The following is a 25,092-nucleotide window of genomic DNA, read 5'->3' as shown; positions in this document are numbered from 1 at the left end:
AAATAAATGATTTCACTAGCCGACTTTCAACCTTTGTCTATTGCTAAAATCAACATTTTTTCAGCAGCAACCGAGGTTTTACAGTCAGATATGCCGTGTCAAAGTCCATGCTAGTGAAGAGGTCACGATTTGTTGATACGTTGCGTGACGCTGCCAGTTTCTGTAGTCTCTCAAGTTTCATAGAAGATTTAAATTACGTACATTATTCTAAGCTAGCATTTGCAGTCGCGTGCTCGTTTCGCGACTAATTCGAGTATTTCCCCTGATGAATAAAGTAGTCTTATGGATCTTGCCTTCAGAGTACTTTTCCACCGATTCCAAACAATAAAATTTCGACCCGATAAAGACTGAGCTATCTGTCGCGACTGGAACTAATCAACAAATGCAATCAAAATGTAGCTGTTCCCACGGTTATCATCCCAAAGCTAAGTCGTGTTAATAAACAAGGACAATTCCCTCAGATTGCGATAAATGCTGCCGTCGAAGTGTTTAAATTCGCCAAAATCTAACGCTGAGAGCACATAATAGCGAGGCGTACGGCGACTGAATGGAAAGAAGTCAAAACAAAGATCCATCGGAAAGACGAGCTCACATGACCTGCTCACATACTCACATATTCGCCACATGTCTTATCACATGTCTTAGCATTAAACGGTACCAGTTTACTGGCCGTGACATGCCCCTGAAAAATCAAGCGGGGTGGCCATTTTGGTGTCCTTACAGGAATGTGGTTTTTTTCAGCCTAGAACTGTGCACAGGGAAACCAACTCTGAAAAGCCACAGGTCAAAATTAGGTTTGCCTTCCACTTCGTCGAACGCAATAAATAACTAACCAACCTTCTAGCTAACTAAAATAACTGACCAATTTATCACTTAAGAAAAATAACAGACTAATTAATTAATTAATAGATGATATTAGCAATGTTAGACCAGGGGTTTGTACATGTAAGAAGGACATCACTAGAAAATGAAATCGCATTACATGTATCTCTAACACATATGTCACAACATGCCTTCTAAAACCTCCAATGGCCACTTAAATGTTCAGTATTTTGAGATCAATTACTTCAACATCATGGGTTCTTTCCCTTCAACTACAAAAATAGTTGCTTTCAAAGGACACACTTCTACTGATTAAAGTTTTTCAATCAGTCTATACAAAGCACTAAGAAATTACCAAAACATCCAGAAAAAAATTTGATAAGAAAGATAACTTACTATCCTGGTCTGTTCTTACAACAATTGGATCACTGGCTGGTCCATCTCCTTTCACAGTAGATGCAAACACTGTGATATTGTAGTTGACATACTCCTTTAGATTTGTCAATTCTGTCTGATAAACAGAGGCATTTACTTGAACACTTCCATTATCATTCTCTGTGTGTGACTTGTAAGTAATGGTGTAACTCATGATGATACCATTCTGTTGATCAGCTGGAACTTCATCCCACATGACTACGATGCTGGTTGAGCTGCTGTTCTGTCCTGTCACATTTTTAGGTGCAGCACCAGGCTCTGGCATACAAAGTTAATTTGAGTTTCAAAGGCAAACAGTACAAAGTCATGTACCTTAGCATAAACATTACATACAAAAATGTGGCGACAAAAGAGTAGAAAATGAAGCAAGGAAGCAAAGCCAAGTAAACAAGGAAAACAAGCAAAGAAAGAACTGAAAAGTTTGAAAAGCAATAAAGCAATAAAGTTGACCTTTTGTTCTTACTTTCCTAAGCCAGTGACCCTTTTTACAAACAGCTGTACATGGAAACAATAGTGGTGAAAGGATAAAGCAAATAAATAAACAGCCAGCACATTTACTAGCTTTTCTTGTGTGCATTATTTTCCATCAGCTGCAAAAAAGCTGTCACATTTTAAACATGCAAACAATCAAATTGATTCACCTTGGTATTAAAATAGCTAGTAATCTGTGCCTGAGTAATGTTGGGTGAAAGCAACAACAAATGTTACAGATTACATGTGTGTAAATGTTGAAAAAACTACATTGTTTATATAAGTGTAGAGCACCTTCTTCATCTGTGGTAGCATTCACTACAGGGCTCCCATCACTAGTGCCAACCATGTTTCTTGCAAACACTTTAAAGTAATATAATGTCCAAGGTGAGAGGTTTCCAACAGAAGCACTTGCACTGGACACCACACAGGAACTATCTGACAGGGATCCTTGACAGACAGCATCAACAAAGTCTACATTATCTAGACTTCTCTTCACTGTGTAGTTCTGAATTGCACTGTTCCCATCAAAACCAGCAATCCAGGAAATATTCACTACTTGTGAGCTCTTGGAGTCAACTGACACATTCAATGGTCGGTTTGGTTCCACTGTAGAGTTAATTTACATAATAATAGATTCTTCAACAACAATTCATGTACAATCATAGTTCTCCCCCACTACTCAAAACGTAACTATAGACTGACAAAGAATACAGGGTACCAGTGAAAAAAAAGTGTTTGGTTGAATTATTGAAGCACTGTGAATCAGAAAGAGCCTAATCCCCTAGAACAGATTATCCCTTTTTTTTCAGTTTTATTAAGAGTACTCTTAAGTGCTCTTTTACAGGCTCATTACCAGTTAGGAGACTAATAAAGTTAAATCATGATTCTTCTCTTTCTTGTGAATTCCTTTTCAGGGGTTAACACCTGTAAGGGTGCTGAATGCAAATTAATGGTGTAACCCAAAAAAATAAGGAAAGGCAGATGGCAAATTGAAAAAATTATGAGGGTTCTTAAAAATAAAAGCAAGGGGTGCAAAAATCTCATTTCAGTAATTTCACTACCATCTCATTTTAAGCATGACTTGCTTTTTCTTCGTTGATAGTTACTGAAAGTTACATTGTATAAACCCAAGTCAATACAATACACCAGGAAAACACACCTTGAATAACAACTGATGTTGTATTTGATGAATTACCAACATTATTAATAACGAGACAGGTATAGTTTCCAGCATCTTGTGGTGTAGTTTCATTAATTGACAGCTGTATTTGGCTCTCATTGAAAAATGGAATATCCACTCGTGAGTTATTAATCTCCACAGTCGTATTTCTTGTTATTACTGTTCCATTTTTTTTCCACTGCACTTCCGACACTAGTGGCAAAGCGTTATACTGACATGTCAGCAGTATCTGTCTTCCTTTAATAACAAACTGTTCTTTAACACCAGTAATCCTCACTTCTGGCACAACTGCAATTTCAATTGTGTAATTGTTTCAGTTATTTGCAAAATTGCTTTAGTTAATCAAAAATAAAACAGAGTGAAATGAAGTAAAATATTAAATGAATGGAAATGAGGTGATCTCTGTATCTCAAGGCCTATCTTAGCTGGGCCAGCTGGGCAACGGGGACATATAAATACATTTGCAGAAATTATTAATACCTCATGAACCCTGATTAGGTAACAATACCTACTTTGGAATGTTTTCTTCAAACAGTTTCCTTTGGTTATTCAAAAGATTCAGACCCATTCTAAAAGCAGTCCTCGACATTGCAACTGCTAGTGTTGCCAATGTGACTGGTTTTTTTTTTTTTTTTTCCACTGGCGAATAACTTTTCACGCTTTTCACTAAAATTTTTTTGCTGGTGACTAAATCTGAAAACTTAGGGGCCAGCTGGCCCCAAGGTTTTTTCCTGAAAAGTGAAATCTCAGCCCACTTATGCTACACATGTACATTGTAATAAAAAAGTACAATTAATGGAAAGTGCTTAGCACTGTATTAATCCACTGAATTGTTGGTTCTAGAAATCTCACTCAATCCAGACCATTTCTGACGCATCAAATCCTCATATAAGATTTGCCTAGTTCCTACTGGCCTCAATATGTCGCTGCAGTCAATTGTTTTGGGTCACGTGGTCCATGGTGGTTACGGATACATAACCAAAATCAAAAGATGGTGAAGGCCTTGGCGAAAGCCAGACAGGAACTAGGCAAATATATTAAGATTACAACTTACATAAATTTTCCACAAACTACTGTTAATTTATTCTCAGTGGCAGAAAAAAACCATTATCAATGATGTTGTTGGTTTTGTTCTTGTACTGTTGTTAGCTTTTTTACATTCTCATTAAAATATGCAAAGAAGTGATATAAATTTAACCAGGCTGTCGTCTTGGTTGATGGAAACATGATGCGTACAGACTCTACCAGTAGATTAAGTAATCAATTGTGCATCAGGTGAAAACAACACAATTAAGCACTCACAATGTACTGTCAGTGTTCCTGGATAGGAAGTAACAGTACTTAAACTGTTATTTGCCACACATTTGTACAGTCCTTGATCTGCTCGGACAACACTGACAATTGTCAAACTTGAAGTATTTCCTGTAAAAGAATCATTTATCCTCTGATCTGCTACATTTACTGCTTCTCCATCTATTGTCCATCTCACATCTGGTACAGGATTTCCATAAACTTCACATTGCAAAGCAATATTTTGTCCCTCTATCACCGTTGAATTCTCTGGATTGCTGATGAATTCAGGTGGAACTAGGAAAAAAGCATCCAGATGACTGACTTGGGTAAAATGTTCTTTGTTATATGATATGCTACATGATCAAAATATTGGCATGTGTAAAGCTCTGATCTATATCACACTTTCAAATATTAATATTGTCATATACACTGTAATTACACTGGTTCTAAAATAACTTCTTATTAGCAATTAAATGCAATTCTAATGCTACTTAATCACATGAACATTTTGGATACCATTTTGAGATAATTAGGATGAAACAGAATATTCTTCACATTGATTTTGTTTAAACTAAAGGTGACCGGCAACAGTTTCCAGCACTTTTCCATCAGCTATACTGATTTACCACACTTTATAAAGCAGTTTTCAACTGAGTGTCAAAAGTAATGGTTTGGTTTAGGTTTTACTATGGTTTGAGATGAAAATGGTACAGCCCTAGCTACTAGAAATACACCTGTACATGTACATTTGTTCCCTTAAAATTGATCAAAGTTAATGACAGAAACAGTTAATTTTGTTGCTGCAAAATTTTGTGTTATTCAACCTGAGTGTTGATAGTGAACATTCTGGTAGTGAATTTTACTATCCTGGCAAACAATCTGATGCAGACTGACAACTTCAGTTCGCGACTTACTCTGAAAGCAGGGAATGAAAGTCAACACTCCTCACAAATGAAGTTTTGAAAAATGAAATTATAAAACAAAGTGTTCATGTGATAAAATGATCATTGACTGTCACTGAAGTTGGACCAGACAGGAAAATTTTTGGTTCTTGGCTTAAGCCAAATATTTTACTGCCTGGCCATCCCAGTCAGTCAATAAGTACAAACAGTATTATTGTTTCTCATTGTTTTGTTATAGTATTAACACAGTGCAACTAAAGGGACAGAGTAACTTCAGTCACTAGAAATGAAGTGACTAAATTCATCAGCAACATTCCAAAACCCCCCATATGCATGGCAAGATTTAAAACTGACAGAGAGGAGTCTTGCACTGTTAACTGAGGCCCCTTCTGTCACAGAGAGCCTGTGCCAGTTTAGCTGGTTGGCATGACATCTCGTTAGCAATCAAATGATAAATCCTTATTTTAACTGTTACATGGAAATGGAACAGCAATTAACAAACTGAATGATTAGGACACCTGTTAGGTGAATGTTTGTTTCTTTTGGCGAACTGACTTGGTTGACTACTGACAGCTGAAAATTAAAATTTCAACGTTATTCTTCGTTTTTAGAAAAGCTCAGTGAAGAGCAATGCTTCTTTAATACTGTACATGTATTAGCTAGAAACACTTTGAAACTGCGGGCACCATAACGGGAAACTGTCCTCAAGAAACTGATGCAAAAACTACAAATAGCCCTGCTGTTAAGAGCCAAAAATAACCAGAATTGTTCGTTTTGTGATAAAAGCATGAAACTTGTCAGGATTACTAACCTCTATAAGGCTAACATTTTCTGATATGGAGCCATCCCCAATTTACCCCCAGAACCACGCTACGCGCATGTCAAAAAATTACATATTAGGCCCCTACATGGGAACAAGGGTGAGTTAAAATGCTTATTTCTAAGCTTTCTCCGGAGTTCTTTGCCTAGATTTCTTGTTTCTTAATATAACAGCAACTTATAAAGTATCTGGGAGTCTAAAAATTTGTCACGTGATTAGTCACATGACCATCATTTTCAATAAACAAAATAATACCGAATATTGCATTAATACGATTAATAATTTTTATTTCTCTACTTCCTCATTTTTCCTTGCAAATAAAAAGAAGTAATCATTTTGAACATTACATATAGAGTCATCAGAGATCCAAACTTGGAAACTTGTGTTTCGGCATGTACAGTGTCATATTGGGGCTCTTCATCAAATCAAGGCTTAGACAACGCATGGATCTATGTTGGCTATTGAGGTGATTTGCTTAAGGTGGCTTACTATAATTTTACGATTGTACGCGCACATAGGACGAAAGCTCAAGTAATCTGCGCGCGCTCAAAGGAAGACGTCAGTGTTTTTCGATTTTTATGATGTCAACATGAGCACAAAAAGCAAAACTGACTGTGAATTTTCTCGCGCTTCCTTCGCTGAGTTTTTTTTTTAAATTTGGCTCAGTTGTAACCACATACAATTCCTATAAAATACCCTATTTTTGTTAAAATCTGTCAGAGCTAGCTTAATATATTTAGAAGAATGAAAAATTACAGAATATTGGAAAAAACCGTCTGAACAACCTTGACTTTTTATCAATTCAAAATGTCACGCAATATCATTTCCATGATGTGGCAAAGTATAAAAACATTTCACCGAAAGGGAGTATAAATATTAAGAAGTTTAGGCCAAAATGAGGAATATATCTGCCTGTCATTAGATGAGGTGTTGCCATAGTAACGGCCTTAATCCAAAAATTGACAACCAAAAAATAAGCCTTATTTTAACAGTACCCATACTGGTAAATCTCTACAGGGAAAACGTTAAGAGAAATTAACTAAGTTTCCTTTTCTAACTTGCGCTCCATAGGAAGGGTGTTCGTAAATACTTTAGGAAGCCTAAGGACGTTCACACTAACTGTTTCTGCGCATCCTTACTGCGCATGCAAATTCACAAGTCACGTCATGCATGAGAGCTCGCGCTAAGTAATAAAATAAGCAATGATAGGGCAGATGGCTATTGCTATAGCTTTGCCTGGATTTAACAATCTTGGACGTTCTGTGACCCCTCCTTTTTTTCCCAGAAACAGATTTTATTTACCATTATCTCCACATCGTCCAAAAATGTACAGAAAATCAATGTGGGAAGTTAAAAAGATTTCTGCCCATGGGACATCGGATCCTGCCATCTTGCAGCCGCAAGGCGCGTGAAACTATGGTCGCTAAATGCAAACTCGTTCTTTAAGGAACCTCACCAGTTAACTAAATTCACCTAATAGGTCCACTCAAACAATATTTGGCAGAGAACATTTCATTTCAAAGATCTACTTGCAATATTTTCGGGCTTACAGACACTGTGGCCTTATTCGCTAACGAAGCCCGATTTTTTCAGATTTAGGGTGTTCTTTCGGGCATGTTCTCGGTGAACCCCCATTTTTTTTACATTTCTGACATAACTAACTCATCATGTTACAGTGGTAAAAGTCTCAGAAAAAAATCAAAGTTGGAAAATTTTCACGCGAAAGCCTGGCTTAACGGGATATAACTAATTTCGGTGCGGAACTCATGGGAAAACTCTTGATTGGTTTAAATCATATTTGACTAATCGCACACAACGGTGCTCCGTTAATGGCTTTCTCTCTGACTTAACTACTCTTAAATGTGGTGTGCCACAGGGAACCATCCTTGGTCCTCTTTTATTTCTGATTCATATTAACGATTTGCGTAACTGTCTATCGTTTAGCGTACCTAAAATGCATGATGATGACACCCACATCACTTATGCTGGTTCTGATTTGCGTCTGATTCAGTCTAGTCTATATCACGACCTCGAAAAGCTAAGCAAATGGCTTGTGTCTAACAGACTTCCCTTGAACGCTACAAAAACGGAATTTATGTTGATCGGCTCCAGGCAAAGATTAAGTACTCTATCTGATACACTCGAACTCTCCATTAATAATGTTCTGAATGAACAAGTTTCCTCTGTGAAATCACTTGGAGTATATATCAATGAAAATCTAACATGGCATTCCCACACTGATAAAGTGTGCAAAAAGATCGCTTAGAACTGCAATTGGAGCCCTAAAGCGAGTTAAGCCATTTGTGCCTCTAGTTCAACCTCACTTTGATTACTGCAACCTAGTCTGGGGTAATTGTGGCAAAACATTATCTAACAAGGTACGAAAACAACAAAACTGTGCTGCACTAGTAATAACTTCATCGGGATATGACGCTGATGTCGATTCCTTGTTTTACAGACTCAGCTGGAAAGACTTGCAATTTCAACATCAAATTCAGAAAGCCCTAATTAATGGTTTTCAAGTCTTTAAACGGTCTGGTTTCCGAATATCTCACTTCTAAATTTGTAACTCGAAATGAACCAAATTATGCTCTGAGGGACTTGGTTAACAAACTTGTTGTTCCCTTTCCGAGAACTAACTACATGAAAAATAGTTTTACAGTGGCGCAACCCTTTGCAACAGCTTACCCTGTAACATTAGAGAGTTTGGTTCATTAAGTCAATTTAAACGCTCTCTCTATCGTAATTTTTAAACACACGGCATTCATGGAAATCAGGTTTATAAGTAGAATATTGTTGTAAGTTATTCACATATGTTTGAAGACTAATCTTGACTGTACCGGTTTGTGCAATTGTGGTGGTAATTGCAACTAAAAAAACCTTTATCCAGCTAGTGTTTTTAAAGGCAGGCATAGGAATATTATAGCCAATGAAAGCTGTTTTTCAAAACGTTTCCTTCAGACCAAAAAGTTCAGCAAGTGTTTATCGTAACATACCCGATCTATTCCAGCATATTTGAAAGTCTCAAACGCGAAATAGAAGGTGTCTCAATCACACTAAGCAAGTAACTCAAGAAAATCATGTCAATGAAACCTATATAAATTGACTCTGTATCTCTGCCTCGATTTGCTGCATAGTTCTGATATTAAGTTTTTGGTACATCCCAAACATACATTTAAAGTTTGAATTTCCTACTTTAGACAATAGAATCTACATTGCAAATGATAAAATTGGCACGTAAAAAATGGTAATGATTTCATCAGTGCCTATTGCTGGTAATTGAAAATAATGGTCACGTGACATAATTTAAGACTCAAAAACACTAGTTAATTTGTTGTTGTATTTAAAAAAAGCAAGATACTAGGCATAGTAGTCCCAGAAGGCCAAAGCGGTATTTTGCATCAGCCTCGTTTCCATGTAAGGGCCTTGTATGCTATATTTTTGATATGCGCATTCCATGGTTCTGGAAGCAAATTTGGCGTGGCTCCATAGCAGGAAATATTTGTCTTATGGAGGTTAGCTACCTTGCCAAGTTTGATGCTTTTATCAAAAAACGAACAATTTTGTCCCTTAACAGCTGGACTAAAATAAAATAACCCGAACTTTAATGCTACAAGGAAGTGCTACGAGTTCCATCAGTTGAAATGCTTCATTTTGATTAGTTGCATGCACAGACATATAAACAGCAGCAAAATATCGACTGGATCTATCGGTTTTAAAACACTAATGACATAATGACAGCTGTTTCACTTCTCAAGTCACATACTAAGCGAAAGGAAAAACTGAAGAAGAAACGCTAAATAGTTTAATAATATTCGGAATACTTTCGATTCACATTAACAAGAATTTAACATGCACCTGCCACTCCGAAAGCTACCGTTAATAGAAGAATGCAAAAGGATGCAGAGGGACAGTACTTAAGCAACACGTTTATTCTGAATTAAGAAAAATTTATCAGTTTCTATTTTGTAGCGGTTATTCGAAGCCATTTACGTGAAACAGAAATATGTAATATCAAAATATCGACCTTGAGCAACCGGCTGAAGCAATCCATCGTTCTACATGTACGTTTAGCAAGGTAACTTTCTTTCAGAAAATGTGTTTAGACAAAAAATAAGCGTAACTACTTCAGAGTAAAGATATAACCAGCTTGATGTACGTAAATGCGATGCAGTATTAACGTGCCGTGATACAGAATGATCCGACTTGCTTGATTTCCGCTTGAAAATCAACGCGTGAAGCGCTTGTTTTCAAATACGAAATATTTGTTACCTTCTTGAGCGGACGAATAGGATACCAACAACAAAAAGAATGAAAGCCAGCGGGGAAGACGTTGTCTGGAGGTTATAGTCTTGACAAGGAGTTCGTCCATATCTTGGAAGCATAGTTTGGTTGAAAGTGAAGTCGAAAATAGTCAACCCTACCCTACCCCTGGAGCGTAACTCGACAGCCACAGGTAAATACTTCCGAACAATGAGGTCACGACCCCAAAATAAACGCAGTCGCGTTATATTACCATAGACGACTGTAAATAGCGCCACATTTTCCTCGCGAAAAATCCATGTCGATTTTCGTGACCTCCGTTAATCCCAAAATTGCAAACGCGAAAGAATCGATCAGGAAATGTGAAGGTGGTACTCAAGCAGAAAACAAACTTAAAATAACTGCCATTATTGTCAGGGTAACAAAAGCAAATATCCGCACACAGAGAGTTCGAGATCACACATGACGTCAGAAATAGCAACATTATGTGTATGTTAGGCCAAAAATCAAAACAGCAATGTTATTTCAAACAACGAAACTCGCTGGCGCTGTTTTTGATGTTAAAGGGGCTTAAATGATTTATTATAATTCGATACTTACAGTATACTTCCAGTTTGGCGGGAGACGAAGTGAAAGTGTCGACACTGTTGTCAGCCACACATCTGTATTGACCTGCGTCTGATCGGTGAACATCTGTAATTGTCAAAATATGATTATTGTTCGTGCGAGACGCATTCAGTCGTGAATTTGCTGCGACGTTCAATCCTTGTCCATTCTTCGTCCATGATACGCTAGGTGACGGGTTTCCTTCAACTACGCAGCTAAAAACAACATTTTGTCCTTCCACTATGGTGAGGCCTTCGGGATTCTTAGAGATCTCAGGTGCAACTGAAAAAGATCATAATGAAAATATAAGACATTACTACAACGAGCAAAGCTAAAACAAAGGGCTAGACATTTATGACGAGCTAGCTTGACGAGCTTTTTAATGCGTCCTTTCAAAAAAAGAAATCATCTACTTTGCTGTGAAACCATGATTCAGAACGGAAACTGAAAAAACAGTTTTTATGCTGTGCAAGGCTGTCTATCACTTTGTTAAGGCTACAATTCGGAGTCGAAGCTGATTGAAAATGCTAAGCGTTCTCAGGGCTTTTCCCTTCTAGTGAAAAATCCTGGGAACGAGATATATAAATCATAAAATCCTGTGCTAAATCCGGCGAAAGGACAAGAAGATCTGTTAGATCTTATAACCGCGCGTTTAAAATTTAACTGTTTTCTTAGTACTACAGTCGCAACGCAGTGCATATTCCAAAGGAATCTTTGATGATTCATTGATTACTGTAGACATCACAGCACTTGATCATCACAAACTCTATTATCGCACCATCAGTCGTAGCCGTTGTGACATCTCCGATGACGTAATAGTCTTAATCTGGAATTTTCTTCGGGATATGTATGGGCATGAAGATACGAACACTATTACAAACCGCTTTCTTTCTTTAAAGTCACGATTAAATTTAATTGTTTTTTCCCTTGAGTTAAGGGTTAGCAAAGAAGTCACACGAGTCACATAATTCAAGAATTGCGTTATCTACGGCTATCTTTAGTACGGTGGTTATTTCCCTACCAATGACGTAATCTTTGCACGTTCTGACACGTTCTTTGCTTGGCTTGCAAATATTTAATTTTCCTTCCGATCTATGAACTGGCTCTGATGAAACAGTCAAACGATTTACTTCATTTGCGTAAAACCACAAGAAATACTCACAAAATTACAAATAAATTAATGACCGTCGCTTCTGCCGAAATAAACTTGCAAAGTAAACACGATCGTATTTGTCACGTAGCGAAAGTGAAAGCTGCAACGTCAGCGCATTCCATGGCTGACGTAATACCTTTTTTCACCGTATTTATTATTCCCTTTAAATCCAACGCTTTGATAAAACGAAAAGAAAATATATTTTACCCACAAAAAAGAAAACAATATCGGTAAAATTGTCCGTGTATTTATGTTTTAACAGCTTCTGGCGGAAAAAAATCACATGTTGCGTGACTCAAAGTTTGGCCGAGCGGAGGTCTGCGTCTGGTCACCGACAAAAAAAAAAATAACAAGAAGATCTGTTAGATCTTATAACCGCGCTTTTAAAATTTAACAGTTCGCTTAGCACTACCGTCGGAACGCAGTGCACATTCCAAAGCAGTCATTGATGATTCTTTTCTTACTGTAGACATCACATCACTTGATCAACACAAACTGTATTATTGCACCATCAGTGGTAGCCTTTGACAAATCTCCGATGACTTAATGGTCTTAATCTAGAACTTTCTTCGGGATATATATGGGCATGAACGATATCAACGACACAATAATAACACTATTAACAACAGCTTTCTTTCTTAAAAGTCATGATTAAATTTAATTGGTGTTTTCCACGAGTAAAGGGCTAGCAAAGTAGTCACACAAGTCATAAAAAAAACCCTATTCCCGACCGATGTATCGATTTTGGTCACTCCAGTGACCACAGATTGAAAACGTGACAGAAAATTGGCGTTACTTTTGATTCTCACCAAATTTGTCGTATCCCCCCCCTCGGGAGAATTTTGTTAAGCTAGCTAATTTAGTATGCAAGCCACCGTAATGGCGGTCGCCGCCGGCGAAATGTTTATTTGCTCAAAATCGGGGCAAAATCTTTCGGAGATGGAAATCAGGACATTTGTAAGGATACAGAAAGTAATTTGGGACCGGTTGCTGGCTTCTAAGGCTGAATTTATCCAGAAGTAAGCTGTATTTTCGTTTTCGTGTCGAAAGCCACGCGATGAAATATTATCGGCTTGTTCTGCTGTCTTGTTCTGTTTTTTCTCTTTGTCGTTTTTGTAGCCCGCCGAGGCCAGTCTTTCGTCTAAATCAGTTGAAAAAGGTTCGAAAAAGATGTTCCCATTCAAGTTTAAACTCTCAGGCGATAATTGTGGAGTTTTTTGGCCGAAACGTCGGCTTTGTTATGTTGGTGTCTTTCGGTTGCTATGGGCGACCGTTGCTTCCTTTGTTAGGACAAGTCTGGGAAGTGAGGTCACAAAAAAATTCGAATTAATTCTGGTTTTGTTCGATTTCGCTGAAATTTTAACACGATAAAGCTGGATTGTTAAGGGATAGATTTACCGCCTGCCGATGTGTGGTAGCTATTAACGCTGAAGTGTTATATCGCTTCGAAGTCAGGGTTTTGAAGAGATTTTTTTGCAACATGTGGGTTCGGCGTGATTTTGTAATCTGAGGTTTCGGTTGACCCCGAAGGAAAAAATATCCGGAAAAGGTCATTTCATCGACGATTCAAACAAATATAAATATGTATATGTTCCGAGCTAAATTTCTGGTGAAAAAATATAATTTTTGACGAGCGCTGGGTTTTTAATTTATTCCCGCGAAAGATGAGATTTATTGTTTCGACAGCTTTTGGCGAGTAAACATCACAGGTTGCGTGACTCAAAATTTGGCCGAGTGGAAGCTTGGGTCTGCTCGCACCGAAGTCGAAAAAAACAAGAAGATCTGTTAGATCTTATAACCGCGCTTTTAAAATTTAACTGTTCGCTTAGCACTACCGTCGGAACGCAGTGCACATTCCAAAGCAGTCATTGATGATTCTTTTCTTACTGTAGACATCACATCACTTGATCAACACAAACTGTATTATTGCACCATCAGTGGTAGCCGTTGACAAATCTCCGATGACTTAATGGTCTTAATCTAGAACTTTCTTCGGGATATATATGGGCATGAGCGATATCAACGACACAATAATAACACTATTAACAACAGCTTTCTTTCTTAAAAGTCATGATTAAATTTAATTGGTGTTTTCCACGAGTAAAGGGCTAGCAAAGTAGTCACACAAGTCATAAAAAAACCCTATCCCGACCGATGTATCGATTTTGGTCACTCCAGTGACCACAGATTGAAAACGTGACAGAAAATCGGCGTTACTTTTGATTCTCACCAAATTTGTCGTATCCCCCCCCTCGCGAGAATTTTGTTAAGTTAGCTAATTTAGTATGCAAGCCACCGTAATGGCGGTCGCCGCCGGCGAAATGTTTATTTGCTCAAAATTGGGGCAAAATCTTTCGGAGATGGAAATCAGGACATTTGTAAGGATACAGAAAGTAATTTGGGACCGGTTGCTGGCTTCTAAGGCTGAATTTATCCAGAAGTAAGCCGTATTTTCGTTTTCGTGTCGAAAGCCACGCGATGAAATATTTCGGCTTGTTCTGCTGTCTTGTTCTGTTTTTTCTCTTTGTCGTTTTTGTAGCCCGCCGAGGCCAGTCTTTCGTCTAAATCAGTTGAAAAAGGTTCGAAAAAGATGTTCCCATTCAAGTTTAAACTCTCAGGCGATAATTGTGAAGTTTTTTGGCCGAAACGTCGGCTTTGTTATGTTGGTGTTTTTCGGTTGCTATGGGCGACCGTTGCTTCCTTTGTTAGGACAAGTCTGGGAAGTGAGGTCACAAAAAAATTCGAATTAATTCTGGTTTTGTTCGATTTCGCTGAAATTTTAACACGATAAAGTTGGATTGTTAACGAATAGATTTACCGCCTGCCGATGTGTGGTAGCTATTAACGCTGGAGTGTTATATCGCTTCGAAGTCAGGGTTTTGAAGAGATTTTTTTGCAACATGTGGGTTCGGCGTGATTTTGTAATCTGAGGTTTCGGTTGACCCCGAAGGAAAAAATATCCGGAAAAGGTCATTTCATCGACGATTCAAACAAATATAAATATGTATATGTTCCGAGCTAAATTTCTGGTGAAAAAATATAATTTTTGACGAGCGCTGGGTTTTTAATTTATTCCCGCGAAAGATGAGATTTATTGTTTCAACAGCTTTTGGCGAGTAAACATCACCGGTTGCGTGACTCAAAATTTGGCCGAGTGGAAGCTTGGGTCTGCTCGCACCGAAGTCGAAAAAAACAAGAAGATCTGTTAGATCTTATAACCGCGCTTTTAAAATTTAACTGTTCGCTTAGCACTACCGTCGGAACGCAGTGCACATTCCAAAGCAGTCATTGATGATTCTTTTCTTACTGTAGACATCACATCACTTGATCAACACAAACTGTATTATTACACCATCAGTGGTAGCCGTTGACAAATCTCCGATGACTTAATGGTCTTAATCTAGAACTTTCTTCGGGATATGTATGGGTATGAACGATATCAACGACACAATAATAACACTATTAACAACAGCTTTCTTTCTTAAAAGTCATGATTAAATTTAATTGGTGTTTTCCACGAGTAAAGGGCTAGCAAAGTAGTCACACAAGTCATAAAAAAACCCTATCCCGACCGATGTATCGATTTTGGTCACTCCAGTGACCACAGATTGAAAACGTGACAGAAAATTGGCGTTACTTTTGATTCTCACTAAATTTGTCGTATCCCCCCCCCTCGGGAGAATTTTGTTAAGCTAGCTAATTTAGTATGCAAGCCACCGTAATGGCGGTCGCCGCCGGCGAAATGTTTATTTGCTCAAAATCGGGGCAAAATCTTTCGGAGATGGAAATCAGGACATTTGTAAGGATACAGAAAGTAATTTGGGACCGGTTGCTGGCTTCTAAGGCTGAATTTATCCAGAAGTAAGCTGTATTTTCGTTTTCGTGTCGAAAGCCACGCGATGAAATATTATCGTCTTGTTCTGTTGTCTTGTTCTGTTTTTTCTCTTTGTCGTTTTTGTAGCCCGCCGAGGCCAGTCTTTCGTCTAAATCAGTTGAAAAAGGTTCGAAAAAGATGTTCCCATTCAAGTTTAAACTCTCAGGCGATAATTGTGGAGTTTTTTGGCCGAAACGTCGGCTTTGTTATGTTGGTGTCTTTCGGTTGCTATGGGCGACCGTTGCTTCCTTTGTTAGGACAAGTCTGGGAAGTGAGGTCACAAAAAAATTCGAATTAATTCTGGTTTTGTTCGATTTCGCTGAAATTTTAACACGATAAAGTTGGATTGTTAACGAATAGATTTACCGCCTGCCGATGTGTGGTAGCTATTAACGCTGAAGTGTTATATCGCTTCGAAGTCAGGGTTTTGAAGAGATTTTTTTGCAACATGTGGGTTCGGCGTGATTTTGTAATCTGAGGTTTCGGTTGACCCCGAAGGAAAAAATATCCGGAAAAGGTCATTTCATCGACGATTCAAACAAATATAAACATGTATATGTTCCGAGCTAAATTTCTGGTGAAAAAATATAATTTTTGACGAGCGCTGGGTTTTTAATTTATTCCCGCGAAAGATGAGATTTATTAATGTTTCAACAGCTTTTGGCGAGTAAACATCACAGGTTGCGCGACTCAAAATTTGGCCGAGTGGAAGCTTGGGTCTGCTCGCACCGAAGTCGAAAAAAAAAAACCACGGGTAAACCATGAACCGCGCTCGGCCCATGGCCGCGCGGTTAAAAAAACCACGGGTAAACCATGAACCGCGCTCGGCCCATGGCCGCGCGGTTAAAAAAACCACGGGTAAACCATGAACCGCGCTCGGCCCATGGCCGCGCGGTTAATAAACCACGGGTAAACCTAGAACCGCGCTCGGCCCATGGCCGCGCGGTTAAAAAAGGTCCTTCTAAGCTAAAATGACGGCGTTTTTCGGTTTTGATCAGTTACTTACACTGAATATCCACTGTAGATGCATTGGAGGTATCATTTCCAAGGCTGTTATTCGCCACACATCGGTATTCTCCGCTGTCTGTCCTGTTCACATGAGTTATTGTCAACTGCTTTTTATCTGCTGAAAAGCTGATCCTACCGCTTTGGTCTAGAGGAGATCCATTTCTGGTCCATGATATTGTCGGTACTGGATTTCCATCAGCTTTGCAAGATAAAGTTACATTCTCTCCTTCTGGTTTTGTTTCGGCTTCTGGATGAACAGTGATCTCAGATGGATCTGAAACAGTAAAACAATCCGCCTAAGAAATGACAACGTAACAATGTGGATGTCACAATTTAGTAGGGGTTTTTTACATAAAAATTTGATGTAAGTAATGATCATTGATCAGATGTTCATAGTAAGCTTAGATACCTAGTAAAAGATTTCACCGGTGATATTTGCCGACTGTGTGCAGGTAAATTGGTGACTGACCTTCAGTTTAAAATTCGCATATCGGGTATTGTAATTGTAATAAGCTCACATGTGATCAGCACAATCCTTACATTGGTTATTGGAGTTACTAAGGACGGAAAAACATAGCTTCAATTAACGGGTTTTTGGCAATCGTTATGAATACTGTCTCGAGATTCTTCCAAACCAACACTGACAAGCAGTGTTCTTGTTCTCTCTGTGTAGGGTGGCAGCACAGGCCAACTGCTCGGTTTCGATTTATCAAAACAAGACACTATACTTACATTGGACATTCAGTGTAGCAGCATTGGATGTAGCATTTCCAAGGCTGTTATTCGCCACACATCGGTAGGTTCCGTTGTCTGTTCTTTTCACGTCCGTTATTGTCAACTGTTTTCTGTCATGTGAAATACTGATCCTTCCGCTTATATTTACAGGAGATTCATCTCTAGTCCATGATATTATTGGTACTGGATTTCCATCAACGTTACAAGATAGAGTCACGTTCTCGCCTTCTATTCTAGTTTTATTTTGAGGATGGGCAGCGATCTCTGGTTGATCTGTAACAAACAAGACAATTATTGTCATGAAGGGAAATTTTGAAAGTGCAAACTGAAATCATTTCAAGACTATACGAGCCGGTTTTTATGCTTTAAATGGATTTAAGTTGGCAAGTTACAGTGCGACTATCAAGGCCATCCTAGCAAATTATTTGCAAATTTGCCACCGTTTGAGTGTTAAACGATAAACATGGCCACCAACTCATTGCTTCTGCAGTGTGCAGCTTGCTTAGATGAATGAGTTGTCGGAAATGCAGTGTTAACATCCCATGTTTTCATTGGTTAAATTTGAACGCGATCTTTGCTTTCTTGGTTGATGGGGTCGCACTGTAAACTGGAAACTGCGGTAATATCATTTTTAGGAAATTTTTCTGGTGAAATTTTCAAAAACATTAATGTCAAAAGTCGCTGATTTCTGTTTCTCCGTTTCGTGCTAAACGTAATAGGGGCAAGGGTCCTTTCAAACATCCTGAAAGTAATGTTTTGATCAATTACTTATACTGATATCTAGTGTAGTAGCATTGAAGATATCATTGTCAAGAATGTCGATAACAAGATACTGTACTTACACTGTACATCCAGTGTAGCAACATTGGAGGTATCATTTCCAAGGCTGTTGCTCGCCACACATCGGTATTCTCCGCTGTCTGTCCTGTTCACATCCGTTATTGTCAACTGCTTGTTGTCTTCTGAAAAACTGATCTTGGAATTGATAGTTGTATTTACAGGAGATCCATTTCTGGTCCATGATATTGTTGCTGTTGGATTTGCAGTAGCGTTACAAGACAACGTCACGTTATCTCCTTCTGGTTTTGCCACAGTTTGAAGATGAACAGTGATCTCGGGTTGATCTGAAATAATAAAGCAATCCGCAAAATACGTCACAACAGAACAATGTAAATGGCGCGAAATGCAATGTTTATATCATAAGTAATTATGATTTATGGCTAATTTATAGTCGCCACAGATTTGACGATTATCGATGGGCGAGTGGTCGGAGGTTATAAATCTCTTAGTGCACTTTGTCGCCGGTGTTACGTATGGAACAGTTGTAAAGGAGACTGAAAACTCAGTGGCTTTTTGGTTCCCGACGGAACACATCAAGCTGACACATTCGCGGCCGTTAAATTTTATAACTAAAATCCTTTGCTAGGTAATATTTTACGAAAGTTGTTAAAGTTTTCGGAAGAAAAATACTTTAAGGCTTCCAACTGCGTGTTTTGGGGAAATTGTTTTATAGACCATTCAAAAAATAATAGTTGATACATTAAACCACTTCACTGTACTTTTTGGGCGGGGCGACAGTATTCGAGCTGTTCGGCTGAGCTAAATTAGAACAAGATATTAGACTTACATTGGACATTCAGTGTAGCAACATTGGATGTATCATTTCCAAGGCCGTTTGTCGCCACACATCGGTATTCTCCGCTGTCTGTCCTCCTCACATCCGTTATTGTCAACTCCTTTTTGTTTTCTGAAAAACTGATCCTTTCACTTGCAGTCACAGGAAATCTATTTCTAGTCCATGATATTGTTGGTTCTGGATTACCAGTAGCGTTACAAGATAAGGTCAGGTTATCTCCTTCTGTCGTTGTCACAGCTTGTGGGTACACAGTGATCTTTGGCTGATCTGTACGTGAATATCAATGAGCCAAGTAAGTAAGAAATTTGACTTGTGGAGTTAACGCATGCAGAAAATGTCTACTTGCCTTCAACAGGAGATTTGTAACAAGCTAATGTGCTGTGGGAGACAACAACGTAAAAGAGTTTAACTTATGACAGCGTTTTTCGGTTTTGATCAGTTACTTACACTGAATATCCACTGTAGATGCATTGGAGGTATCATTTCCAAGGCTGTTATTCGCCACACATCGGTATTCTCCGCTGTCTGTCCTGTTCACATGCGTTATTGTCAACTGCTTTTTATCTGCTGAAAAGCTGATCCTCCCGCTTTGGTCTAGAGGAGATCCATTTCTGGTCCATGATATTGTCGGTTCTGGATTTCCATCAGCTTTGCAAGATAAAGTCACGTTTTCTCCTTCTGGTTTAGTTTCGGCTTCTGGATGAACAGTGATCTCAGAAGGATCTGTAACAGTAAAACAATCCGCCTAAGAACTGACAACGTAACAATGTGGATGTCACAATTTAGTGGGCTTTTTTAAACCAAAATTTGATGCAAGAAGTAATCATTGATCATATATTTATAGTAAACTTAGATACCTGGTAAAAGATTTCACCGGTGATATTTGACGACTGTGTGCAGGTAAATAATTGGTGACTGACCTTCGGTTTAAAATTCGCATATCGGGTATTGTAATTGTAATAAGCTCACATGCGATCAGCACAATCCTTACATTGATTATTAGAGTTACTAATGAAGGAAACATATAGCTTCAATTTACGGGTTTTTGGCAATCGTTGTGAATCACTCTCGAGATTCTTTCAAACCAACACCGATAATCAGTGTTCTTGTTCTCTCTGTGTAGGGTGGCAGCACAGGCCAACTGCTCGGTTTCGATTTTTCAAAACAAGACACTATACTTACATTGGACATTCAGTGTAGCAGCATTGGATGTATCATTTCCAACCCTGTTTGTCGCCACACATCGGTATTCTCCGCTGTCTGTCCTGCTCACATCCGTTATTGTCAACTCCTTTTTGTTTTCTGAAAAACTGATCCTTCCACTTGTATTTACAGGAGATCCATCTCTCGTCCATGATATTGTTGGTACTGGATTACCAGTAGCGTTACAAGATAAAGTCACGTTTTCTCCTTCTCTTACGGTATCTCCTTGTGGATGAGTGGTGATCAAAGGTTTTTCTGTAAAGACACAACAAAAGATGATGTTTTTCGACTGATCTTTTCAAAACATATTTTTGACAGAGTCCAAGAAGGTAACTATTTTTACAATAACTGCCTAATTTCTCGCGCGCTGATTGGCTTATTTTTTATCATCAATAAGAATACAGACGGATAAAGTTTTAATTTATGCAAGTTTTCAAGTTCAACTTTCAGCTGTCAAACTGTTAACTTTTTAACCAATGAAATTTTATGGACGTTTTTGAGAAGCCAATCAAAAAGCGAGAAAACTATTGACAATGTTCGCGTCATTTTGAATAAAATTCACTTATCTTTGTTTACGGCAAGCTTACAGCGTCTTTCCCCCTCATTTATTCCCGGCATTTGACCATTTTGGGGTCTTGTTATTGTAAAAAACAAATTGACGTCAGTTTTTTTATGGGTCTGTCCTCTTATTGATGATTAATTTCGTCATAACATTGTCAAAGTTTACTGCGGAATCACTCGCCTACGGTTCGTGGTTCCACAACCACTTCGACAATGTTATAACGCAATTTATCACCAATAAGAGGACTGACGCGTAAAAAAAAACTGACGTCAATTTGTTAAATTGAATACAAAAATCTCTGCCTCTAGAGTCTATAAATATAAAGTATCACATGCTTTAGGAGAATTTTTTAAGAAATAAGTCTTTTTTTTTTCGCGCAATGTCGTCATCGTCGTTACAGAGAACGGTTTGTTCACAACTAAAGCGGTTTTGGTCTTGGACAGAAGAGAATAAGCTCAATCATCTCAAATTGCTAAATTGCTCTTGATAACCCTAATGGATCGTAATCCCGTGTTAGAGGATATAGGATACCTTTTAGGGTATCATTAATTTCGCATGATATAGACACACAACATAAATACCTTCAGAGACAAACATGAGTGCAATTAAGGCATGAACACGTTGAATAATTGGTTTTGTACATTAAAACACACCTTCAATAACAATTACAGTCGTATCGGACGAATTCCCAAGACCATTTGTAACATTACAGGTGTAATTTCCAGCATCTTGTGAGGTAGCGTTAATAATTGTCAGCTGAATTTGGCTTTCATTGTAACGCGTAATATTTATTCTTGATTCATTAATTTCCAGGCTTGTATTTCTTGTTATAACAATTCCATCTTTTTTCCACAGCACTTCAGACGCTGGTGGTGAAGCATTATACCGGCATGTCAGCTGCATATCGTACCCTATAGCTTTATACTGTGTTGAATCTCCATCAATTGTCACTGCTGGTACATCTGCAATTGAAACACAGTTGGAGTAAGAATGAAATATTTCGGAACGCCTGTAGTTTCCCTTTCTCCCAAGAACAAGAAACGGAACAAGAATTTCTCTTTTTATCGAATTGACCACTATGTATTGCCTCTCTTTAAACTCTCTTAAACATGACTTTAAAGCTTATCTTCTTAAGCTTTATTAAATACGGGAATATTAAGATTCTGTTTAAGGGTTCTTTCTGTTCTACTGTTAAGTTACTAATGCAATGTTACTGATTTAAGGTGAAACGAGCGCAGGCAGATTTTGTAGGCTTCCTGTTGCGGGATAGCAGTATCCAGATTTCTACTGAATTTATTAGGTGGCTGGCAAGCATTTGTTAACACTTCGACTAATCCCACCACTCTTTTTCAGTTGACAATAATGGCATCAAACAAATGCGTATGAATATAATGCTTATGAATATAATCATTGGCGAACAGGTTATAATCATTTTCTTGCCAATACTAGTAACGTACCAACGGTATTAGCCGATGAAAACATTTTTAATTTTAGCTCTTAATAGTTATAACTCAAAAACGAGTCCAGTGGTCACCATTTGGTATCATCTGGTTGAAATCAGCATGCCAAGATTTAACTTTTTACAAAGTTTAAAAAATGAGGAAGCGGATACGGAACCAACGTAGATTTTCGAAAAATGAAAGTGCCTTCCAACCCCTCCTAAAAATGTTTTGAAATTTGGAAAAACGTTGCATGATGAGCATGTTCAAACATGCTAATCATAGTTCGATAACACACTGGAGGGGGGGAAGTCAAATGACTTGTTTCTGAGTAAATTAAAGAGCCCATAAATCTAAAATTAAGGGTGTTTCAACCGGTTATATTGTTGTTACTGCAACCTTTTGCATCACGAAGAAAGCCTTAACTTGTTTATCAACAATTGGGCATTTGTTTGATATCATTATTATAACATCAACTGTAAACGAGGGCCGGGTAGCTTTGATGATCACGTTCTGAAAAATGCGGGAAACCGTTATGAGCCATCTTAAAAGAACACGATTTGCGACAACCATTTTATCTATTTACACCTATTACATCTGTTTATTCATTCTAAAATGAAATCTTTGAAATATTTTATCCTTGATAACGACAAAAGAAGCTTTTCTCTGTATTGAATATTAAGGAAGCATTCGCAAACCTTAATTCAAGAAAATTCGTATGACTTAAGGGTGCGTTTCTTTAAGAAAATCCAATCTTGGATTTTCTTAAAGAAATGCACCTTTTTTGCAAACACCTCAAAAACTGTTGAAAACGCACATTTTTGAATCAAAACACGCTCATTTCCAAGATATTCAACCTTCATGTTTACTATGATCGATGAACAATGCGAATGGCAGGTTCACGTACAAATGTCAAAACAAATTCTTTCATTTCCGCATTTGGCATAGTTCTGTTACGCTCAATAATTTCTTCACTTGTCTTTCCAATTGAAGTTGTGTCCAAGAAGCAGGATCACAGCACAACAGCTTGATATAAAATAGCTCGAGGAACTAAAAAGCTGCTAATTCTCAGCGTATTCGAACCTCCATACAACTGTGTGAACTCCTAACTAAGCTTTCATGCCTTCCCGATGTGATAGTAATAATGCAATGCTTCGAGTAGACATCAAGTTCTCTCAGTCACTCACGACGTGCCGAGAATCTTCAAATCAAGTCAACAAATCGAATGCTCTAAATTGATTAAACAGTGTTAAGATAATGAATGTGTTAAATAATTGTCACCGATAGATTTCTAAAAAGCCAAGTCGTGACGCAAACCATCTCGTAAATCTTCCCTACTTACGAAATTTGGGGTAAAAAGTAATGTTCGATTGTCGGCTCGATTACCATGCAAAAGACCAGTTGTGACATATTCATGGCTTTAGCACACAAGACAATTTAACCTAGCAGATTGCTACTTGTACCCTGAGGGTTTTTAAGCAATGGCGTCCTAGTTTTACGCAGCAGGAAATAGCGCTAATAGACTGAACGGGCTAAAAAACTACACGGCTAAAAGACTGAACGGCTAAAAGACTGAACGGCTAATAGATTGAACGGCTAAAAGACTGAGCAATCCTAACCACAGAGGACTGTAAGTAAATGGATTGGACTGGAGTTACAAGCAACTTGATAGTCCTCATTAAATGACCAATGATCTGTTCAGCTGGAATTTCGTATTCCTTTTGAGAAGTCTAAGAGGCATGTGAAGTATGATTAAAGTATTCAACTGCGCGTCGCTTAAACCAATTTTGAACTCCAATAATTGGTTCTAGGTTGTGCTGAGGATCAAAATCGAAAGATTTGTTTTGCTGTAAGCAGTGAACTGTTCCAGCTGAGAAATGTTTACAGCTCAGTAAATATGAAGACAGTCCTGGTGGGACTTTTTTTTCGGACAGTATCGATTATCTTCGTTTAAAATCAGCGTAGAAAACAAATTCACCGCGTTTCTCTTCATTGGAATCTCGAAGACTTCAACTAAAACTGCAAACGAAAGAACAAAAGTGTGGCCCTGACATTCCTGCATGTTGATCTGTTGTCTATTGCTTGTTGTTTCCCATATTCTACACGGAAGTTGTGTAAGAAAATTGGGAAAACTCATGAACTACGAAGAATATGAACAGATCTCACAACACAAGTTAATTGGAAATCTAATCCCTAAGAAATTTCGATCGAAGAGACGCCTAAATCTCACATAAAGGATTGCTACGTGAACATTTAACACTTAACAGAGCAACATACTCTCCATTGTTTAAACATAAAGCACAGCATTCGCTGCAAGGCCAAAATAACTAACCTGCCTGAATGAAAATACAAGCGAGTAACAGTAGCAAAAGTTTCTTAACAGCCATCCTATGACCCGAATAGAGTGACAGTCTCCTTTCCTCAAACGTACATCAGGTAATCGCAGATGTTCCAAAAAGGAAATAATTAAATGCTTCGCTTCACTGAATCAAGCAGCAAAGTGCCGATACGATTATATGTAAATTTGATACTCACTTAGATCACGCAAAAAGAATTTTTCAATAAAAAGCGTCAATTTACATTTAACCATAATTTTCGATTTAACGAAAATGAAATAAGCTAAAATGTTTAGTCACAGTTTCAAACAGCGTAATCTGAAACATTAGTGAGTTGCAAGTGACCAGTAT

The 25,092-nt window shown here is 38.1% G+C and overlaps 1 protein-coding gene across 1 annotated transcript in view; it reads right to left on the bottom strand.

Moving 5' to 3' along the window:
* The window catches only part of LOC145467656 (uncharacterized), a 107,871-nt gene that overhangs the window by 54,107 nt on the left and 28,672 nt on the right, over positions 1 to 25,092 (bottom strand). The window contains exons 15-26 of the mRNA XM_081451237.1: positions 21,620 to 21,928; positions 20,384 to 20,659; positions 19,649 to 19,924; positions 19,193 to 19,468; positions 18,408 to 18,689; positions 17,563 to 17,838; positions 16,829 to 17,104; positions 10,790 to 11,077; positions 4,214 to 4,498; positions 2,891 to 3,199; positions 2,023 to 2,337; positions 1,219 to 1,515 (exon numbers count right to left, since the gene is read on the bottom strand). Coding sequence (XP_081307363.1) covers positions 1,219 to 1,515; positions 2,023 to 2,337; positions 2,891 to 3,199; positions 4,214 to 4,498; positions 10,790 to 11,077; positions 16,829 to 17,104; positions 17,563 to 17,838; positions 18,408 to 18,689; positions 19,193 to 19,468; positions 19,649 to 19,924; positions 20,384 to 20,659; positions 21,620 to 21,928 — 3,465 coding nt within the window. The remainder of the gene's footprint in view (positions 1 to 1,218; positions 1,516 to 2,022; positions 2,338 to 2,890; positions 3,200 to 4,213; positions 4,499 to 10,789; positions 11,078 to 16,828; positions 17,105 to 17,562; positions 17,839 to 18,407; positions 18,690 to 19,192; positions 19,469 to 19,648; positions 19,925 to 20,383; positions 20,660 to 21,619; positions 21,929 to 25,092) is intronic.

The sequence above is a fragment of the Orbicella franksi genome, chromosome 14, assembly GCF_964199315.1.
Source record: "Orbicella franksi chromosome 14, jaOrbFran1.1, whole genome shotgun sequence".
NCBI lineage: Eukaryota > Metazoa > Cnidaria > Anthozoa > Scleractinia > Merulinidae > Orbicella > Orbicella franksi.
The sequence above is the reverse complement of the archived record's forward strand: the minus strand, read 5'-3'. Positions and strand labels throughout refer to the sequence as shown.